This window comes from Lynx canadensis, chromosome C2 (genome assembly GCF_007474595.2).
Source record: "Lynx canadensis isolate LIC74 chromosome C2, mLynCan4.pri.v2, whole genome shotgun sequence".
Lineage (NCBI taxonomy): Eukaryota > Metazoa > Chordata > Mammalia > Carnivora > Felidae > Lynx > Lynx canadensis.
The window spans coordinates 44,239,470-44,262,641 of record NC_044311.2 but is presented as its reverse complement, the minus strand read 5'-3'; the positions used below and the strand labels follow the sequence as shown (position 1 = coordinate 44,262,641).

The 23,172-nt window shown below is 42.5% G+C and overlaps 1 protein-coding gene across 1 annotated transcript in view; it reads left to right on the top strand.

Annotated features, from left to right (window-relative positions):
- WWTR1 (WW domain containing transcription regulator 1) overlaps positions 1-23,172 on the top strand; it is a 136,535-nt gene that overhangs the window by 59,844 nt on the left and 53,519 nt on the right. Inside the window, exon 3 of the mRNA XM_030329524.1 lies at positions 21,908-22,044. Within this exon, the coding sequence (XP_030185384.1) occupies positions 21,908-22,044 (137 nt within the window). The remainder of the gene's footprint in view (positions 1-21,907; positions 22,045-23,172) is intronic.

Here is a 23,172-nt window from a genome sequence, read left to right as displayed (position 1 = left end):
AGACCAAGAAATAGAGGCTGAGTAACTTGACCATGGCCAGCTAGTAAGTGGCAGAGCTGGCCTTAAAACCAGGTTCTGTCTGGCCTGCTGCCCACGCTGTTGCCTGCTACGCAGTAGAGCCCAGAGTCTGAGGCTATGGGAGTAGGTACTGCCCTGAGGGCTTTTTGCCCTCTGTTGTCCTAACTGCAGAGACAATGCATAAGAGGGACAAGTCCCCCTCAACAGCCTATTTGCACTAGTTGTTGCCTTATGTATTAAGTTTTTTTTAATGTTTATGTAGTTTTGAGAGAGAGAGGGAGAGGGAGAGAGAGTGGGGGAGGGGTAGAGAGAAGAGGGAGACACAGAATCCGAAGCGGGCTCCAGGCTCTGAGCTGTCAGCACAGAGCCCGATGTGGGGCTCGAATCCACAAACCGTGAGATCATGACCCTAGCCGAAGTCAGAAGCTTAACCGACTGAGCCACCCGGACGCCCCTGCCTTGCGTATGAAAATCTGTAATTGCTTGGTTCTGGGGTTGGAGAGTCACAGAGACGTAGGCTCTCCTTTCGAAGGTAATCTGTGCGCTGTCCTGACAGCAGGTGACAGAGTGATTTTCCTGGGAGTTCTGTGGTTCTAGGTTCTGGGGGTTTCAGCAAGGGCATTAGAAGTACTGGAGAGAATTCCCCAATGGAGAATGATCCGGAAGGAAAAAATGAATTCCTGAAGACTGCTGTGTTATGAATGGCGGCATCTGAGACAGCAGGGAATGTGATGGCTTGTCTTTGGAAAACGTCCAAAGAACTTTCAGGTTCAGAACAGACATGACTATTTCCTTTAGGACACTAACCATCACTTCCCCTAATTAACTGCCATAACTGGAGTTGAGAGGGAAGTGTGCTATTTGACTTTGTTTACAAAGAATGAGAATTCTAGGTCCACTGAACTAATGGTGTTTCCCCAGTCTCTACCAATTTATGGAAACCTTTGAAAACTAATTGGGGAAGAAGTCTATTGAAATTTATTATGATAACTTGAGACCAAAAGGATTTCATTATTTTTAAAGAGAGAAGAAATATCACAAAACTTGCTATTTTTGACATTTGAGTATACAAAATTTCAAACATGCAAGCAGAAAAAACAGTATTAAAGACTCATCATATATATATATCTAGAATTATCTAGATATATATCTAGAATTAAGAATTATCTAGAATTAAGAATGATTAACATTTGCCATATTTGTTTCATATATTTTTAGTGAAAGTATTTTCAAGCAAATAACAGATATGTTTTAATCTTGGATACTTCAATAAGTATCTCTAAAATATAAAGACATTTTCCTACATAACAGAATTAGCATTTTATACCTAACAAAGTTAACCATGATTTTTTCCTTTCTTTTCATTTTGAACATTTTTAAACCTGAACTAATGTTTAAAAGGTAATTCTTCCTTCATCTAGATTCAGTAATTCTTTCTTTCTTTCTTTCGATCCATTTAAAAGCAGGTTACAGGTAACATGAGATTTCACCCTAAGTGATTCAGCATTCATCTCCTAAGAATAAGGACATCCTTTTAGACAACAACAAATAGCATGTTTACACTCAAGAAAATTAACCTTAGTTAAATATTATAGCCTAATATGCAGCCCTTATTCAAATTCTACTTGCATGTGCACATGCTGGGGCCCAGTCCAGGATCCATTCGGGGTTCACATACTGCTTTTAGTTGTTATATCCCTCTTTTTTTTTCTTTAATTTTTTTTAATGTTTATTTTTGACAGATGCAGAGAGACCGAGCGTGAGTGGGGGAAAGGCAGAAAGGGAGACACAGAATCTGAAGCAGGCTCCAGGCTCTGAGCTCTTAGCACAGAGCCTGACGTGGGGTTTGAACTCATGAACTGTGAGATTATGACCTGAGCCAAAGTCGGATGCTTAACTGACTGAGCCACCCAGGTGCCCCATCCTCTTTTTTTAATGTTTCTTTATTTTTGAGAGAGAGTGTGCAAGCCAGGAGGGGCAGAGAGAGAGAGAGAGGGAGACAGAGGATCTGAAGTGGGGTTTGCACCGACAACAGAGGACCCACTGTGGGGCTTGAACCCACAAACTGCCAGATCATGACCTGAGCCGAAGTCGGATGCTCAACCAACTGAGCCACCCAGGTGCCCTGTTATATCCCTCTTTTGATTTAGAACACTGCCCTTCTCCCCCTTACCATTTTGTTTCTTTTTCAACAGCATTAACTTTTTATTTTAAGACTTTAGACCAGTAACGCGTATGCGCGGGCGCACACACACACACACACACACACACACACACACAGAAAAGACTAGACCAATAACCCACATGGGTTCCTTATGATTAAATTAGGTTAAAAATTTTGACAGTACTATAACATAAACAATTTTGTGAATTTCTTATTGCATCACATCAAGATACATATAGTAATTTCTTCATATCATCTAATACCCAGTACATACTCAAACTTTTTCAATTTTCCCAGGTGTGTTTTTTTTTAAACATTGGTTTGTTCAAACCAAATATTGTGCACTATTTTTATTTTTTTTTAAGTTTTTAAAATTTATTTCGAGGGAGACAGAGAACATGGGAGGGGCAGAAAGAGAGAGAATCCCAAGCAGGCTCCGTGCAAGGCTCGAGCTCACCAACCGTGAGATTGTGACCTGAGCCGAAATCCAGAGTCAGACGCTTGACCAACTGAGCCACTCAGGTGCCCTCGGTGTACTACTTAAAAAACAAAGCAAAAAATGGAGCTACGCTCTTAATCCTATGCCTTATAAACACCTTCAGTTAACTCTTAATGCTTCTGCTAGGTGGCAACTATATCCCCCCCCCTTTTTTAAAAATAGAAGTTACTTTTAAAATCAAGTAATTTCTCTTAGTTACTTTTAAAAATGAAGTGTAATTTTTGTAGAAAAGTATACAAATCGTAAATGTACTGCTTGATGAATTTTCACAAATTGAACATGCACCAGCAGCTTTCAAGAAGCAGGACATTTCCAGACCCTTGTTCTCTTGCAGACCCTTGTGCCACCTCCAAAGGTGCCACTGTCCTGACGCCAAGTGTCATGGTTTGTCTTTGTTTGCCTGTTGAAAATCACCGCTATTTCCCTGAAAAATGGAGCATGAGTTAGAGAAGCCATAAAAGATAGTATATTTTAGTTAGGAATTGTGAAAGCCCACCTGCCATCAAAGACATTTTAAATGATAATACTGTATATATTTTCACACAAAATAATTCCCACAACAATGTTTTACATAATGGTTTCATTCAGTGGCTCCCTCTGCTTCCCGAGAAATGGGATTTCATCCAAAACCCTAAAGGTTAAGTTATCAATAGAACTCAAAGGGCATTTTGTTTCCATTTGTATAAGTGGTTTAATGTTTTTTAAGTCCACGCATATGTTAACAATGGAGGCAGTCAATTACAGGGGAGCTTAGCAAGGCATTCTTAGAGTTCTCCTCCGTGGTGAGCAGCGTCAAGGCAAATTCAGGAAAAGAGCAACTCTCTTCACTGAAGGAAATTATTTTAATTAGTAACTCTCAAAGGATAATAAACAGTCAGATAATTCTGAAATCTGGCTTTGGGATAAGTAATCACAATGAGCACGCAGTTAAAAAAAAAAGAAAGAAAACTAGAACGAGGGCATGTATAATCAATTAAATGCAAGTAATTACATTATGAGAGCTTCATGACAATTTTATGCTACATTAACAGGGTGGAAAAGTATGCATCCTGCATTCTAGTAAGAAAGCCAACAGATGGTACAGTGTGTGTGCCAGTCTCCTGACCGGAGGTTGGTTTTCATGGTCTTCCAGACTCTAGGCTGTTGGGCCCTGCAGCCGCTAATAGGTAACTTTCCAGTGGGTTGGAACTGGGGGGAGACGGAGGTCTGCTGGTTTGTGGTGTCTAGTGATGTTTTCTTAGATCACTGGCCTGCCCCATGTAAATCAGGTCGTGTGGGTCCTGCATTCTGCATCTGGGCGAGATACTGCTGTAAGCATCTGAGTGTGACTTTGCTCTGTGTGCCTGGAGTTTTTTTTGGGGGGGGGGGTGGGAATGTACCTTCACTGGTGTGATTTTCAGTGTGGCATGCCCTAGTGACATGAGTGGGGAAGTGACTTGCTAAAGTTAGAAAGTGAAATTGAACAGCTGGGTTGATGGCCCAGCGCTGGGTTCCCACCAGTTGTTTCAAGGGGATTGGTGGGAGCCACCCTGAGGGCTTTGCTGCAGCTGTGACCCTGAACCAAGGGAAGCTGCATTTTGAAAGCACACTAAGAATAGACACTCACAGGCTCCCGATTTTAAAGTAAGGAGGAAGGTTAAAAGCTTCTGGGTGTAAACAGCTGAGTTCACTTTTTAAAAACAAATTTAGTTTTAAGCTTTCACGTATGGGAATGCATATATACGTGTATATATGTATATATTTCCATATATGAAAAGCTTGGAATCAAACTTGTGTTCAGCGCGCGCGCGTGCACACACACACACACACACACACACACACACACACACAGTCTGTATACATGCCAATAAATGCCTCTATCTCTAATCTCTGTAACTCTGATATGGATAAACTCTGTCATTAGGATGCTTCGGAATCAGGGCTTCATAGCAACCAACGTACTAACATTTGCCCAGTGACTCTCTTTAGGAACTGCCTGTAGTTTCTCACTTTTGTCCAGTTGGGTATAAAAATATTGCTGTAACGTCTGAAGCATATTGTATGTTCAGACTGTGCTGCTGAACTAAATCTGAAGCTATGCCTGCCATAGATACCACAGATGGTATATTCCAAATCCTAAAACGGATTCTACAGCATATTAATAAAGTGAAAAAAAAAAAAAAGATTGCAGCTAGAAATAAATTAGAGAAATACTGGGTTAAGCTGATTTAAATCCAGGGCCTTTTGTAATGCTACATATATATTTTATGAATTTTAAGAGGGAAATATAACATCCAATGTTTCCCAAACTGATTTGATAACAAAACTCTTTTGAGTGTGGGTATGAGTGACGAAGATCTTCTAGGACTAAACTTCTGTAGAACACACTTGAGGATACCCTGCCCATAACCCTATTTCCTCGCAGCCAGTGTTACTGAGCCTGAAAGCTTTTGCTCCCTGAGAAGTAGATTTTAGGTAGAAATTCCAGATGAGGTCCTTCCATGTAGTGATGATACTGGCAGATTAAGGAGGGTCTCCCCCTAATTACCTCATAGTGACTTAGTATCAACTACCCCCTGCCATGTCCCCAATTTAGCACACACTTTCATCTTTTAGTCAAAGTAATTGTTATTTTATGTTCGTATTATCAGAATTCATATTAAAAGAAACATTTCATTTGGAGTTAGGATTTACATTCATTTGAAATGACTTTTTAAATGAACTAACTGTATTTTCTTAGTTTGCTCCAGAATGTTCCTTGAACGTTAGGTTTTTTTTCAACATTAGTTTTTTTTTTCCCCCAACTTTTCTACAAAAGGAGGCTAAGATAAGCCAGGCAATTGAGCTTTAGTCTGAAAAATTCCGATAAGATTACTGTACATGTTGAATTCTAGTTATAGTCAATTGTAAAGGCTAGTGACATAACATTAGAGAATGAACACAGTTATTTTATGGAACATCAGCCCTACTCAAATATTTTTCATAGTAATCAACGTTAATAAAAATTAAGGCCAAGTCAGGCTGAAGCTGTTATTGTCAGAGTCTGGTTTCTGAAGGGACAGACTTTCCAGGAAGCAGGACCTTTAAAATCAGACCCCCAGCTCTGGCTCAGCTTTCCAACATTGCTCATGGCAGGTGCATTCAGTTGCTACCTTTGCATCTCCAAGTCCATCTTCAGAGTCCATTTACCTCTTCCTTGTAAGTCCTAGCAGAGAGTTTGGCTTCTGCTTTGTGTTTGGTTCATATTTATGAAGTAGTATTTGTATTTCTTCCTCGCCTTTCTCCCTAGCATCAACTACAGGATCACATAAAGCTAATTTGTTTTACTGTTACTAGAGTCCCTTTTCTTGACAGGATGGGCCTGATTAAAAGCAGGCAGTTAAAAGGTCAACTTGGCAGGCAAGTTTGCACGTGACAGTACGTGACTTAAGGGCTGCAGGAGGGATGAGGAGGATGGTGGTACGTTCTTGAAGCAAGAGGGGGATGAATCTATCTTGTGGGGCCTTTTCCTCTGAAGGACCGAGTCTACAAGAGATGTTGTTCCAAGACAGAGTCAGGCTTGCAGCAGCACTGACTGTCCTTACTCTCTTTTCCTTGTTTCTTAATGGTCTGAGTTATTCACGTCAGCCTCTTGGGGTTCACAGGGCATGTTGTGGAAGAAGCCCCAGACCCAACTATAAGAATAAGATTGGACTCTCTGATGTGCCTTATAGAACCTTGAGGAATCTGTTAAATCATTTAACTTCTCCCAACTCAGTTTCTAGATCTTAAAAATGGAGATTAAGGGGCGTCTGGGTGGCTCGGTCGGTTAAGCATCCGACTTCGGCTCAGGTCATGATCTCATGGTCTGTGAGTTCGAGCCCCGCGTCGGGCTCTGTGCTGACCTCTCAGAGCCTGGAGCCTGTTTCAGATTCTGTGTCTCCCTCTCTCTGCCCCTCCCCTGTTCATGCTCTGTCTCTCTCTGTCTCAAAAATAAATAAACTTAAAATTAAAAAAAAAAAATGGAGATTAATAGATCTGTTATGGGAGGATGAAATTAAGACAATTTTTCAAGACAGTAAATGCTATATAAATGTCAGTTGTTAACTCTCAGACATTATTATTACCATCATTGTTGTGAACATTAGGATGTATGACTAAGATGAATTATTATCATGACTATCATTATTAATGGATATTAATACCAGTTTGTTCATTCATTCATTCCACACACATTTTTTGAGTGTCTTCTGTATGCCAGAGGTGGGGTCCTTTAGGACCATCTTTTCTAGAAGATGTTGCAGCATTCTCTGTCCTTTTGGGAGCAAGTAAAGAACAAATTATCCTGGGTGAGCTTTTTTTTTTTTTAATTTGAGAGAGAGAGAGAGAGAGAGAGAGAGAGAATGTGAGCAGGCAAGAGGGGCAGAGGGAGAGAGAGAAAGAGAGAGAATCTCTCTTAGCTTGGAGCCTGACACGGGGCTCAATCCCACAACCCTGGGATCCTGACCTGAGCTGAAATCAAGAGCCAGGACGCTCAACTGACTGTGCCAACCAGGCACCCCCTGGATGAGCTTTTTGAGTATTTTGTAGATAAAGATATGTAAGAGATGCCTAAGATTCATTTGATACAGACACTGAGAAGTAAAACGATTTGCTAAAGGAAACTCATTAAATATATTCCTTCATTACTTTCTTTTTTTAAGTCATTTATTCCATAAGTAGTTTTTGAACTACCTGCTGTGTTGTCAGACCTTCTACACTCGTCCATAAGGGGAACTACTGAGAAGTTGAAAGCATATTTAAAGTGTCCATCAACTTCAACACCACTTTAAAAAGGCTCATGGAAAGGAAAAATCTAAATGCATCCTGTAAAGAAAATTCCATTTCCTCTGACAATACTGTGATCTGTATCCTGCTTCATTCCTTGTGGAGTTCCTCTCCAAGTCAATGGCAATTGCGTAAACGGTCTGAAGGCAGGAAGTACCTTGCAATGGGATGAGAAAGAGGCTTGTGGTTGGTCATCAAACTAAATTTAAACCATTATTTGGAGCGAGTGTATAATTAACATGGGGCTTAAAGATGAAAAATACAGCTGCAAGGGTAGGTTTCTTCCTTTAAAAGAAAAAAATTCAGGAGCGACAAGAAGAAAACAGTTTCATGGGTTATGCATTCTCTTTCGTAAGAACAATCAAAGATCGTTTCATCCTAACCTTTCTAGGTACAATAAATGCCTCTCTCCTCTGGATTAGGTAGATGACAGCAATAACAGCACCGCAGCCGGGAGTCTCCAAAACTGACAGGTGCTGGATATAAGATGCCTCAGATTGTCCTGTGAAGTGTAGACAGCGTTCAGGATGATAGGCCCCGCTTGATCTGCCCATGGAGAGAGCTGCTCCTGTCTGTTGTCACCTCGTTCAACTTCTCCCCCTCACTCGAACACCTGCCAGAGGCAGCCCTAAAATATTGCTTAATTATAGAATGTCCGTTGATCCTCTTTATCCTTTCCTTCAACCGCTTTCCCCGCCTTTCGTGCCCGTCCCTGGTTCAGAGCTCCCTTAGGCTAAGCACTCATGGGAGCATTATGATGGCGCCTTTTCCAACTCACAGTTAAGGGACTGACAAGAGTTTCTACCCTGTGCTCTAGCTGTGGAATTATTCTCTGAAGCTGTAATTAGCAGTTATAGGTTCAAATGTGGAATGCAACATTAGTCTTTTAAGTAGGAGGTGAGTTCATTTGGGCAGGGTGGGGGAGGAGGATAGCTTTTCTCAATCTCTTTTCTTCTGATTGAAAAAAATGATGCTTATTGTATAAAACGTTTTGAAAATACAGAGAAATCTAAAGATATGAATAAAGCCTACTTTCCCCTCGTTCATATGTATATATTTTAACTGAAATGGGATTATGTTCACTTAGCAATATATTGCTAAGATATGTGAACATCTTTCCATTTAAACAAATACAGATAGATCTATGTCATTTTGTAATGTCTGTTCAGTCTTCTATTATCTGACTGAACCATAATTTATTCAACCACTCAACACATTTAAGATATAAACAGAACTACAATTGGACATCTCTACTCATACATTTTGCATACTTTTTGTATTGATTTGGAGTTATGTTTGTGATTAACAGGGACACGAAATTAGATTGCTTATTTATCCCTAACATTAAAGAAACCTGAAGGAAGTCAGTCAAGTGCTGATTTGATGGTGCACATGCATTTATCATTTTTCTACTTTTTTGTTCTTACTCAGTGGCTTTTTCATTCACATGATTCAAGAGGGCTGCTAAGCTCTAGCCATCATGTTCACATTCCAGGCTGAAGCAAAGAACGAGGTGTAAAGCAGAAAAGTCTGTATCTCTTCCATTTAAAAAACTTCCCCAGAATCCCACATAGTACTTCTGTTTATTGTCTAGAACTTAGTCTCATGGCCATACCTAGCACCAAGAAGAAGGGGGAAGCAGATATTCAGAAACAGCCAGCCATCTCTGCCACATCTATCACATTGTTTCCTTGGCGTGCGCCTTGTGGAAGTGGAGTTGCTGGATCAAAGCTCTTCCCAGGATTTTGTTAAGTGCTGACAAACTGCCTTCCAGAAAGATGGTACCAGTTTAAGTCCAGTGATGTGCACGGGTGACCTTTAGTGAGGTTGTGGTTCTTTTGTGAACATTTTATGGGTATTGTAAAAGATATTTTCCTGGGGCGCCTGGGTGGCTCCATCAATTGAGGAGCCAGCTTTGGCTCAGGTCATGATCTCACAGTCCATGAGTTCGAGCCCCGCATGGGGCTCTGTGCTGACAGCCTGGAGCCTGCTTCAGATTCTGCATGCCCTCTCTCTCTGCCCCTCCCCCACTCACTCTCTCTCTCTGTCTCTCTCTCAAAAATAAACGCTAAAAAAAAAAAAAGATATTTTCCTGAAGCTGTATTTTTTCTTTTGTTTAAATCACACATTCTGCAGAGGGTGATATGCGGATTTTTGATATATTTACGATTTTTTTCTTCAAAACTTCTATCTGTATAAGTAGAACATCTATTCCAAATATTGGAAGGACATTTGCCTGAGAATTTAAATGTTTTTCACATGTATTTTCTCAACTTTTAAGAAAACTTACTTGTCGGTTGACTTAATAAACTGGCTCTCTCCTGGTTTGAAAACTCTCCTGGCCAATTTAAGTAAAAAGCACAGTGGAAAAGCTAGCTGCTCTTCCCAAGTCAGTGTTTAAACATAAATGTTTGATCTCTAACTCTACTATACTATACTGTGGTGTGGCCATCAGCAGCTCCGAAAATAAAGGAATCCTCTGCCTGTGGTTTTCTCGTCTCACATGGGGTCTATTTTCTCCTCCAATGAAAGGATATTAAGGGTCACCATTATTGCCACATTTTTAATGCTTTTGTTCAGATGTTATTAAGTCTGGTGTTACTTTGTTTCTTGACTTGGTTATTCAGATTGGCTATCTTAGCCTTTTTTCTGTCTTTATTTATCTTGCATACGTTACAGAATAAAATTCACTTCAGAGTTTGAAAAATGATCTGCCAAAGTATTACTGTCACTACGGGATCGTATAAAAACAGTTGATTATTCTAGTGCTACTTTCCAGTCAGAACTTTCAACAAAAAATGACAGTTGGTGAATCAGTAGGTGGAAATACCTTACACATTCTTGCATGTTTCCTGTAAGTTTAAGATCGTATCCAAATTAAAGACTGCACACACATAAATAGACATTTATTTTATGTGAGAATTAATGCCGGCTACTTTAGCAAAGAATGGGGTTTGGATGGGGAAATAAATCATAAAAAATGGGAACAGATACATATTTCTGTCCTTTGTTAAGTAAAGATTAAAGCAATAGTGTATTTTTTTTTATTATTATTAAACCTGCATCTGTAGGCACCAAGTTAACTCTATTTGGAGTTTGTACAAATATGTTTTTTTGTATAAAACTTTAGTACTTTTTAGCCTAAATGTGTTTCTCTATTTGTGGACTTTCAGAAGCTTCAGGTCTTCCTGCATTTCTGTAACTGGTCTGTACCTACATTTTAGGCTGCACTGTGGGGGTGAACAATTGTCACCTTGTAAATGATTGCAAAACTAAATTATTCTAAAATTTCCTGAGCATTCCTAACAGAAATCTGTTAGGAAAAATGGAAAGCCATTAGATACTCTTTTTCTAGTGTTCAATCTTATCTTCAAACTAAAATCCCTTTCTACTTTCCCTGTGGGCAGAAGGTCTCATGCTGACAGGGGATGTTCCTCACCACCAGAAGCTCCTCCCTGACAACACAAAGCAGCTTCGGCCTTTTCTTACCCTGGATCTGAGAGTTGATATTATTACAATGCAAAACAGACAGACAAACAAAAAAACCCAAGGCAAAACAAAAGGAGGTGCAGGAACCACCTGAGGGGCTGGTGGTCACCTAGTTCATTTGTGGTTTGAGAATGTTTCTTCTCTAAATTAGTTGTTACTAAGCCAACTCTGTGCGAAATCAAGTATATCTGCAGTTTTTGCAGTGGATTGATACCCACCATTACTGCCGTCATTTTCTTGGGTTCATTGTACCATCGTGTGTTTGCTGGGTTTGAATTTGAATTCCTCAGATCCCTTTAAACCATTGGGATAGATTTACACAGGGATAAAGGAGGAATTAACATTCACAGTGTCACATGTATGTCTGGCACTGTACAGGTACTTTGCTTTTGTTATTTGGTGACATACTCAAAACAACCTCATGAAAAGGATGTTTTTATGCCCATTTTACAGTGGAGGACACTGAGGCCTGGACATGCTAGGTGAAGTTACAGTGTTCTCTTAAATGGTTCATAGCAGAGGCAAAGTTCAAAAACACACCGGGGGAACACCCTTGCTCACTTGGGTGGTATTTTCAACCAAAGATGCCAAAAAATACATGTAAAAAGATATGTGGGCTGGGTTTAAAAGACGAAACATGAGCAGTGTTGCCTGGTGATTATCTAGGTCCCCAGTAGTCCTCTCCCCTCCCCGCCTCCAGTGTTTCACTCAATCCCTGTTAATGCCTCAGTTTTTTTTTTCAGTTTTTTTTTTTTAACGTTTATTTATTTTTTACAGAGAGAGAGCATGAGTGGGGGAGGGGTAGAGAGAGAGAGACACACAGAATCTAAAGCAGACTCCAGGCTCTGAGCTGTCAGCACAGAGCCCGGCACAGGGCTTGAACTCACAAACCATGAGATCATGACCTGAGCTGAAGTCGGACGCTCAACCGACGGAGCCACCCAGGCTCCCTAATGCCTCCGTTTTTGTCTTTGATCGTCCAGATCATTTCTTGCAAAATGGGACGCTGGCTCTGAAAAACACCTGTAGTCATTCTCCAGACGAGTGTTGGGGTTCTTGTCAGTCTCATTGCTAGTGCCAGCTGGGTCATGTCTTTCAACCATGTGCAGAAAGTGGCTCCGGTGACCAGAGCCCCGTGTGGCTCGTCCTCTTCTCATAATTGGGGAAAACAAAGCCAATGAAAAGGAATGGAATCTCTTCACATGAATGGAACTGAAGCCAGAAGAATCCAGAAGAATTTTTGGTTTTTAGGGAGGCTTTGCCCTCTTCTTTGGGGCAAGTGACATTTAATTCAGTTGGCCCCCTTGGAAGGCAGAGAAAGGAGGGCATATCCTGAGTTTAGTTGGGCTGGTTTATGTTCGGAGAGGGTTCAGAGCGGGTAAGCTGTGTGTCAATGAAGAAGACACACCGGAAGAACAACTGGAAAAACAACACGTTGAAACGTGTTGGGCACAGAGAGTCTGGAAAAACAATTTTCAAAAGTATTTTAGAATTTAAAGTAGTTCCGTGGCTTAAAAACAAACTTCTTTTAAAAAATGATGGTGAGGGTAAAAGCTGCTTCCCAGATGTCAGACACAGTTGATAAGGGGAGCAGACCTAACACATAGCTACCAAGCTAGAGTGTCGGGCTCTGGACCATTTAGAATTACAACAAAAATAAGACTTGTGCTCTGTTAGCCTCCACGCCATTCATTATTTCTTTGCCGCTACCTCCCCGCCATTTTGATTGCCAGCTCCGAAGGCTCACTCTGGGTCATCTTCTGATACGTCCTTCTTGGAGCAAAAGACAACACAGGTACTTAGGACTGTATGCCTGTTCAGGTGGCATGAATTCAACACTACACACCTAGCACATCCCAGCATAAGTATTTGGGGACACCATCACTTCATCTAGAGCTTGGCGGTAGAAACAGTAACTGATCTGTCTTAACACTAGAAGGGACTGGCTGCCTTGGGCTTACTGATCGACAGTCTAACGTACAGAACGCCTAGTAGACTGTACGTTATAGGCCCTTAAAGCATTTGCAGTTGTAATTTTCACTACACCCCACATTTCCCAAAACTGATTTTGGGACTGAGTCCTCATGGAAGATACAGCCCCTTTGTAAATGATCGTCAAACGGATAAATGGGTGAATGCATTCCTCACGGCCTGTTGATAATTCTAGAATTCACCATTCATAAAGAACCTCATCTTTTCTCCACTTCTCCTCATTCCCATCCCGTGTTTTTGTTTGTGAAGAAGGAGAAAGTGGGAAAATATGTACAAGTACATATTTTATATTTGATATCTGGAAATTATAAAACAGTGAAATAAACTCTTACGTTGTTGTTTGGTTTCAACGGAAGAAATTTAATGTGATTTATAAATCTCTTAATAGCACTATCGATCCTGCATGAGAAGAGGAAAAAATGCTAAGTGTTAATAATAAAATTGCATTACAGCCAAAAGTTCTTTAGTAGCGATCTTGGCCTACAGAAAACAAACAAACAAAAACCCAGTCCTTCTGTTCCTTCTGCTTTTTTAGGGAATAGGGAAAATAAGGCTAAGCAAGAGTTTGGCTCAGTTTGCGGGGGGGGAGTTAGGTCTGCCCATGTTGGGTGATGTTGGGGACCTCAGTGGCGATGTCGGGTGCCTGTAACACAATGGCTCACCGTCTGAAGTGAGGTGGTCAGTGAATCACACCTTGGGGTTGTGTTGGTGAGTCACTGGCTTCCCGAAGTGGTTTTCTCCACATTCACAGTGTCCCCTCCTTTCCCACCCCAGCAACAACACACTGGGTAAGTAGAGCCCTGTAGGAACCACGGGTATTACAGCCTCGGGTGGGCTCACACTGTGCCTCGGGGCTGGCAGCAGCTGGCCTTGACTCAGCCTCTGCCCTGACGGAGCAGGTTCGGGAATGAGTCTGCGGAAAAGTCTGTGGTGCTCGGGGAAAAGGATTTGAATAGATAGATCACCACAGCTGGCTGTGGCGGAAGTGCCAGGAGACCTTCCACGCTGCTGCGGCTACTACTGCTGCTAATTTAAACAAGGGGAGGCTTCTTGGCATGGCTGTGATGGAAGTCGAGGATTAGAGCCTGGTAGTTAAAAATACAATCGCTGCCATTCATTCAGAATTCCAGGGGACTCTGAAATGTTTGGCAAGTGAATGGTAGAGACCGGAAACAGGCACCAAAATAATGCTGCTGGTCTTGTATCATCTTTTATTAGAGGATCCTAAAAAATCCCCCATTTATGTATGAATTATCATTCCTATGTCATAGACTATACAGCTATGTTTGATGAGCTGCCTAAGTGGAAATCTGACCAGAACCTTTCAAGTATAAATTCCTTGTGGTTTCAAAGAAGGATGAGCTTTCTCATTAAGCACACTTCTATTATGTGAACAGTCACTTTTATTGTATGACATGAGGCAGTTTTCATGGCTTTGGGATTTAATCTGTGAATGGTACGAATGCTTTGCTAATGGATGTGTCAGCCATGTACCTTTGCAGCCTGACTTTCACCTCTTTGTATCTTTTATTCTAATGTAATGCATCAGACTAGCGAGAGGGTACCGCTTAGGATTCAGGCAGAACAGAAAAAGAATTGTAGCCAAGTATAGTGTTGTGAAAGCTGCTTTGGGACAAAGAACCATCGGTTAGGGTGACGATAGGAAGGATGAAAATGTGGGAAGGAGGTTGATGGCTTTGGAAATAAAGTAAAACATCTATTCAACCAGGTAAAGAGCCAACACTTTATTTCTGATTGTCCATGTATTGTAGTTCAAAAGCCTACTCTCCATTATCCAGCTGGACTGATAGGGTTAAGCAGATGGGAACAGTTTACTGAATGGCTATTAATCAGGTTGGGTTGCCGATTTAGACGTGGGCTGTGAGCACAACTATGGGAGCTCCCCTTGCTGTGGGGCTACCCCTGCTATGAGGCTCCCCCCCGCTTTGGGGTTCATACTGTGATCAGTTTCCTCTATGTTCTGGTTTTAGGGGACAGCAGAGGAAGTACTGGGGAGAGTGTACGTCTGGGCCTGGGAGAATTAGGGTGTGTGTATGCCAGCTGTCTTTGTTCTTGTGGTTAAGACCCACCTCTGATGTCAGTTGGAAGAACTAAGTACCACTGGCAAAAAACAAAACAAAACAAAAGGCGCCACTCAAAGAAATGCAAGATATGAGTAAGATATGATGTGTCATTTCCTAGGTCTGGAAATTTAAATAAGAACACACTGCCAGCATGTTTAATGTAATTGAAACGCAGGCAGCATTTATCCCTGAAATACAACAAAAAAAGTAAACCGCTTTTGCATATTTGTATTTTAATTCTAACTGGGGAACATTTCAGAACTTTAATGTGAGTCTCGGACAAGTCTTGCCATCTGGTACAGGATTAAGCATTGGCATAGCATTTGTTGTCTGCTGACAATGGGTCAAACTTACTTGGCAAGCTCTGTCTGGGAAATTATCAACCTCACGCAAATCTGTTTCAATTTCCATTTTTAACAAGGGTGGGTTTAATTGAACTGGTTCACAACAAGCAAGTTGCAAAGTTCATTTAGCACTTTTTAAGCACTTAATCTTCAGTGTATGTTCATTTGCTATAACGTTAACAGGGTGGTAAACTGATCTCTTAAATTAAAAATATATATATATAGTGTCTGATTTAAAAATATAAGACAATTTACTTATGCCCTAAATTGGGCTTGTGAATATTATGGGGGTTGCAAGGGAATTGTTTTGCAGATGCTTACTATGTGCAGAGAGAGTACTTTGCTATGCCCCATAGGGTCATTTCTGTCATCAAAAGAGCTTATGTTCCATTGGAAAAGAAATATTGGCACCCCCCAAGAAGAGAGAGTCAAGAGAGAAGTTGAAGAGAGCCTGGGATTGTCAGGGGCCTGGATCCAAGTGGCACTGAGTGTGAACTGAGTTTTGAACCAGTCAGCCTTGGTTTAATGACCCCAGGCTGCCTTTAAATTCGCATTTCATTGGTGTGGTTCTCTTTAACTGCCTAGCTAGTTTGTGGTGGAAAAGAAGAGGCAGGTTGGAGGCTACTTCTAAGTCCTGTCCTAACAGGTCTGTTGATTGCAGGGAGCCCTGAGTAATGTGTGACACTAATGTGAAACTCTAACATATTAAAGCCTTGACGGTGGAGAGGAGGGGGAGTAAAACGGCAAAGCACTTAAAGATGAAAACTTTGCCCATAGAAATAGGCAAGCGGCTTATGTTGCGAAGAACTCTAAATTCTTTCAAAATCAAGCACTCAGGATCCTTTCTATTTTTATATCTTTGTATGCTTCCAGCAATACAAAATGTATTACATAGACCTTCTCTATTTCAGAAAGTCTTTGTTGTGTGGCTTCCTTCCATAAAGTTAATGTAATAGGTCATGGACTGGAGGATAAATTCATCTAAAAGCACCAGGCCTTGTCCTGGGCTGTAAGAAGCCGGTGGGTTCTATTTTTACAGATAAGATTTTATCATTGCCTTTAATGGTTCTGCTGCTAGTCAGGGTTTTATATTTACAAAATGCCTTTTATTTTTATACCTTCCTAGTGCATAGTTAGTGCACAATAGGTGTACAATCTAAGCTTGTTGAGTAAACTTGAACCTATGTTGTGAGCTTTGGGCTTGAGGCCAGAGCTACTACCTTCCGTGCATTCACTGCTAAGGAGGTGAGCTTGGAAAGCCCAGTGAACTGGCCATGGAATCTGCAGGTGACTTTGGCTGTCATTAGTTTCCCTGAACAGACCTATTTCACCCTGCAACAAGGAACCGGTGTGTTTGTTAACTTCTTTTACTCCCGTCTCCTGGATCTGGGTGCTGAGACCAGGATGAGTGAAGTGGCTTGTCCAACTAGGTCACACAGATCAGAGTAGCCTTAAAACTCAGATATGTGAAGGGCGCCTGGGGGGTTCATTCGGTTGAGCATCCGACTTTGCCTCAGGTCATGATCTTGCGGTTTATGGATTCGAGTCCCGCATCTGGCTCTCTTCTATCAGGGCAGACCGCCTTCGGATCCTCTGTCCCTCCTCCCCTCCACCCCCCTCCGCCCCAAGTCTCCCCCCAAAATAAATATTAAAAAAAACCCCAACAAACTCAGATATGTGTGATGCCAAGACTTTGATCTTTCCAGAACAGTGTCACACCAGTAGGTCTTCTTTCTGGAAGATGCCTACACGAGTAGTACTTTTATTTCACAGGCAGTGAGACTAAGAAGTGACTTGGATCCCAGCTGTCCTGGAGACAGGAGTCTAGAGGTGGGATGGAGAGTGGATTATCTGATTGAGAGGGTGGGGGAAGGGATGAAGGGCAGAGGAAAACCAGAAAGACGAGGAAGGGAAGCCTGGAGGCCCTTGTGCTCATCAAGGTGAAAGGTCATGCAGGAGCCTGGAAGGAGGAAATAGGAGCTAAGTTAAAAGATCCCCTGCAGGCCGATGGGAGGGACCAGGCGGTGAGTGGAGGGACATTGGGAGGTGAAGCTGCCTCTTCTGCTCATTTCAGTGACATTTCAACCTCAAACACAGAATTTCCGTAATAAATAAAATGGCTTTCTGAACTTGCATCTCTGTTGAGCAACATATTAATTCAAGAAGGAAAAATTATTTCACAAAACATAGCTTTCCATAAACTACTGTTTCCAGCCAAAGTCTTCTCAGAGAAGCGCTGATCTTCTTGCCCCTGAACACAAGCTGCAGTCCCCAACACCGAAGCTCTTTTTGGACCTGGATGCTTCTCTAAGGAGAGACTGCTGATGTGGTTGGAGGTGAGAAGTTGGTTTGTTCTTCCCGCGACTGTGAAAGACTGGGAAGTGAAGGCCACTCCTCTTATCTTTGTTATAGCCCCGCCCCCGGGGACCAGGGTCTTTTGTGAATTACAGGGTTTTTTGTTTTTTTGTTTTTTTGTGTTTTTTTGTTTTTTGTTTTTTTTTTTTGCCCAGGAAAAAGACCTTATGGTGTCGGGAAAAGTTTTCCTTATCCTTAGGAACTGGCATTTTTTTTCTTGATAAACAACATGGGGCCAGGTGATTAATTCCATTTCCCTCATCCTTCCTTTGGCCACCCAACAATTACGAGCCAGATCTACAGTTTATCTTTAATAACATTTTAGTACCCTGTGACCTACATGCCCATGCGTCATTTTCCTTTTTGTCATGTTGTGCCTTCATGATTATTTTTGTTTTTGCTGCTTACGAAAACAATGCACGGCCACTGTTAAAAACCTGGAAAGTACAGGAGAGTTTGGTAAGGAAAAAAAGCACCCGTGGGCCTATAACTTGTATGTATACCCGTAAATAGTTTGATACCTTTTTTCCTTTTTTGTTCGATTTTTTAAAATATGAGAACTGTACAGAATATGTATTCATTGGACACACATATATAAGCAGATGGAATATATATGTAAATTTTCAGGAGAAATTGGGCTTTTAAAAACAGCAGAGACATTTGGTTGAATAGGACTGGGCAGCAAGGGAGGAATGAAATCAGGAAAGAGGTGGGAGTAGCAGGGAAGTCGGGATTAATCCTAAACTGTGGGTCCTGGCAGACAGTAAGGTTACACTGAGAAATTCGAGAAAGGAAATGAGTCAGTAACTCAGAGGGAGCGGAGATGAGACAGCAGTGTGAAAGAGCCAGTGGCTTAGCCTGCGTTCGGGAACGGGGTGACAGGAGCTAAACGTTTCGAACAATAGCAGAATTTAGCTTTCAAATCAAATCATCAGCAATGTATTAAGTTCTTGTGAGCAATGCTCTTGCTTTTGGCATTCAGACTGGGAGCCACCCTGGACTTCATAGAAGCCGAGCCTTAAAGCAAAGCTGACGTCGGGTCGACTGGTGGGTCTTCAGAGGCTGGGAATTCGAGTGGCTTTCTTCTCAGAGTGGTTTCTGAGCAATGAGAACTGCTCACTTAAGAAAGACTCCCTCTTGTACTCTAGTCTTTGGGGAATACTGTGAGTGACACTTTTAATTAACAAATCTGCTGGGAACAAAACTCCTTTAAAAGCGTTGGCTGGGTATGGGGTTGGAAGGGTGGGCTGAGGAGGCTCCCACGGCCCTGGGGGAGTTCTCGGACTTGAAGCCACGTTTGAGTTGTGCCTCATTGGCGTCAGACCTCTCTGGGATGGGGCCAGAGTGCCCTCCCAGAAAGCCCCAGCACTCTGCCTGTTGTGGTGGCAGTCCTTTGGCAAGCTGGGCTCGTTTTTACCACTTAGCTGTGGGCCTTTCTGCTCTCCCCAGTTTTGGGGGCCACAGCCCACTGGTTCAGGATGGGGAAGGAGAGTGGGGACCAGCCTTTGGGAATGCATCGTTCCGGCTCCTGTGTCATTCCTACCACTATCCCCAGCAGTGTCCTTAAGTGTCTTCCACTGCGTCACTCTGTCTCACCGTGGCCGTGCTCATGCTGCTTCTGGCACAGCACCAGGACCCATGGTCTCAGGGGGTCTGAGAAGGGCTCATGAGAGAGAGAAGAATTCCTTTCCTTCTGGTGCCATTGTGGAAAGTATGCAGGGCATACCTACCTTGGAAAACATGTTTTAATAGTGTGGGTCCTGAAGGGATGGTTAGTCAAAGGGTTTCTTCGCTCTAATTACTTGGCTAAAGGGAGTTTACTCAACTCTCACATCCTCATCAATTGGTTCCTCACTCTGAAACGACTATGACAAATCCCCTGAGGCTGGTTATGAGTTTCCACTTGACCAAAAGTTGACAAAAGGATTTTATGAAAGCTTTCACAGAATTACAATTCTTAAACTGAAGGTATAAATGAGACCATTGTTTCTTTCCTTTATCGTCTCTTTGCGCTGGAGTAAGTGATTCTCATTTCTTTATTTAGGTCCTACCCACCCCCCCCACTTGTGTTCTTCTTAACAAGACAGTCTTGGTTTTAAAATTTTTATTCCTCCTAGCTCGTTTAAAAAAATTTTTTTTTAAAACGTTTATTTATTTTTGAGACAGAGAGAGACAGAGCATGAACAGGGGAGGGTCGGAGAGAGGGAGACACAGAATCTGAAACAGACTCCGGGCTCCAAGCTGTCAGCACAGAGCCTGTCACGGGGCTCGAACTCACGGACCGCGAGATCATGACCTGGGCTGAAGTTGGACACTCAACCGACTGAGCCACCCAGGCGCCCCACATTTTTTATTATATTTTTGAAAACTGTCGATGGCTTTTACAGTATGGAAACTCAACAGTTAAACTTAATTTTGCTTCCTTTATATCAAGCCTGACTTTTATTTTTTTTTAAATCACACTCATTTAAAGGCCTTCTTGGGAAAACATCCAAGCTTTCACTCAGGCAGTGGATGAGTTCCCCATGGCAATGACTTGCTGTCTAGGATAAAGAAGTCTGAAGAGGAATTTTAGCAGCATTCATTTAGCAGCATTCAGATGTGAGGAAACACGCCAGAGAAGAGACAAATAAAACTCCAGGGCCAGGAATTACAGTGATTTGGGATTAAATTGAATGATAGTAATAGTGGTTTGCGTTGCTAAAGATTCAAAGGAGGCCATTGTCATTCAAAATTAAGGTGTGTTTAATGAAAGGACAATCATGCTTCTTTTCAGGTGGATCTGGGAAGGTCCCTAGTGTGTGGGGGTTGGCCTAGACAAATAGTTTGGGAGAGGTAAACCTAGTTGCAAGGCATAGAACAAAAGGCTGACGTTTGGTTTTTGCGGTCAGCTTTTGTGGTCTTTGATCAATATATAAAAAGCACTCTGATACAATTCATAAAACAAAGTTACAGCGCGAGATGAGTATGCTCATCTTTAAAAGAAAAATATAATGAAATCTCAGAAAAGTTTTTGGGGGCACCAGCGTGGCTTAGTTGGTTCAGCATCTGACTCTTGATTTTGGCTTAGGTTATATTCTTACAATTCCGTGAGTTCGAGCCCCGCATCAGGCTCTGCACTGACAATGTGGAGCCTGCTTGGGATTCTTTCTCTCCCTCCCCCCCTCCCCTGCTTATGTGTGCATGCTCTCTCTCTCTCTCTCTCTCTCAAAATAAATAAACTTCAGGGAAAAAAAAAGAGGTGATGGTGTGCGGTAGGGCACATAAGTTACCAAGAATGACTTACGTTGTGGTTTGGGAGGAGGCAGACAAAGCTGGAGGTCTTGTCCCTCTTTCTAAGAACATATGGAAACTCTAGGCAGCAGCTTATGTTGTACCAGTTTCTCTGAGATTAAATCACAATATAAATACTGGAAGTTGTGTATGACCAAAAGTTTAATCATGTCTTTTCCCTCAGAAACCTTCATGCTTTGACATTTGGGCTTCTCCATAATCTGGCACTTGCTGGTCTTCCTACACTTAATTCCTGCTACCCTGTCCTCCAGCTAAACAGTTGTTAACCTTGCTTAGTAGAACATAAGCTTCTTGGGGGTTTTATGTATCACCTGCTTAGACCTCACAGTGCCTTCCTTGCTCTTAATAAGAGCTCAGTAGTGTCATATTTACGAGGTTGGTTTCAAGAGTTCTGTCTTTGGCTGGTACTGACAGAGGTGTCCTCATTATGTCAATTACATGAGCCGGGGAACGTGGGAGGCTTGGCGGGGCGGGAGGGCCCGGTCTTGCTTTGGGAGAGGAGTTCACACCATGGCATCCCCGTGATTGAATGGCGGGGAAGCACCTGAGGAGCTGAGGACTGAAGGATCCTTGGCTGGGACAGGATACACTGGTGAGGCAGAAAGCCTTTACGAGGGTTTTTGCATGTAGGGGCAGCTAGGACAGCTAAGTCACGGGCTCGTATTCAGAGAGTTCCCTGCAAGATCCCCAATGGGGCCCTTGGATGGAGGGGTATGTGGGCACGCGTGACCTTGGATGAAAACAAACACAATGTGTCAGCCATCTGTAAGCAGATCCTAAGGGAAGAAGAGCCGGCGTCATTTAACTCTTGTGCTGTTGTTGGTGATGGTGATAATGATGATCGTGCTGACAATTAAAAACATCATTGTTTTCCTTCTTTTAGTCACATAGAAAAAATCACCACGTGGCAAGACCCTAGGAAGGCGATGAATCAGTCCCTGAATCCGATGAACCTCCACCCTGCTGCCACTCCCACCCCAGCACCCCAGAGGTCCATGGCCGTGTCTCAGCCAAATCTCGGTAAGCCTAAAGCTTTCACCTGGAGGTGAATGAACAAGTGTTTAACCAAGGGTCTCTGGAGCTCAGAAGCAGCTCTGGTTGTCTCAGTGCCTCCTCATGCACCCCAGATAGCTCTTGGGTGCATTACACTGCCACCACCTTTGACTGCCTTCCTGTCCCCTTTTCTACCACCTCGCACTCTTGCTACCTAGGTTTATGCTAAGGTTACGGCATCTCTTTCAATTGTCTTTACTGGAGTTTTTTGAAAAATTACTTAGGCCTCCTCTCATTCATCCAAGTCGGGTACATACCCCCATTCTGTGAATTTGGTCCCTGAAGACTGCCAAAGGTACAATTCTGGCCTCCAATCCCTTTCCTTCCTTCTTTTATTATAATTATTTTGCATAACATGTGATTGACACCAGGCTTGGTGCTTTCATGCCTTATCACATTAAACTCACAACAACCCTACAAGGAGTGGTGACATTCCCATTTTATGGATAAGGAAACTTTCCCAAGGTCATACAGCTCGTGGATGGCAGGGTCTGGAGTTTCAACTGAGGCTGCTCTGACTTTAGAGTGCATTTAGCCTTTATGTGATTTGCAGGTGGCTTCTCAAGACACCTGCCCCAGGACAATGCAGCTCACCCTTGACTTCATTTAGAATGCTTAAATGTAGTGGCGCCTGGGTGGCTCACTTGAGTGTCTGACTCTTTGATTTCAGCTCAAGTCTTGATCCCAGGGTCATGCATTGGGCCCTGTGCTGAGCGTGGAGCCTGCTTAAGATTCATTCCCTTTCTCTCTTTCTCTCTCTCTGTCTGTCTCTCTTGGCACCTGGGTGGCTCAGGTAAGCATCTGACTTCAGCCCAAGTCATGATCTCACAGTTCGTGGGTTTGAGCCCTGCATTGGGCTCTCTGCTGCTAGCACAGAGCCTGCTTTGGATCCACTGTTCCCCTTCCCTGCCCCTCCCCTCCCTCTCAAAAATAAAATAAACATTAAACAAAATAATAATGTATTAAAAAAGCTTCTCTCTCCAGGCACCTGGGTGGCTCAGGTCAGTTGAACGTCCGACTTTGGCTCAGGTCATGATCTCGCGGTTTGTGGGTTCGAGCCCCACGTCAGGCTCTGTGCTGACAGCTTGGAGCCTA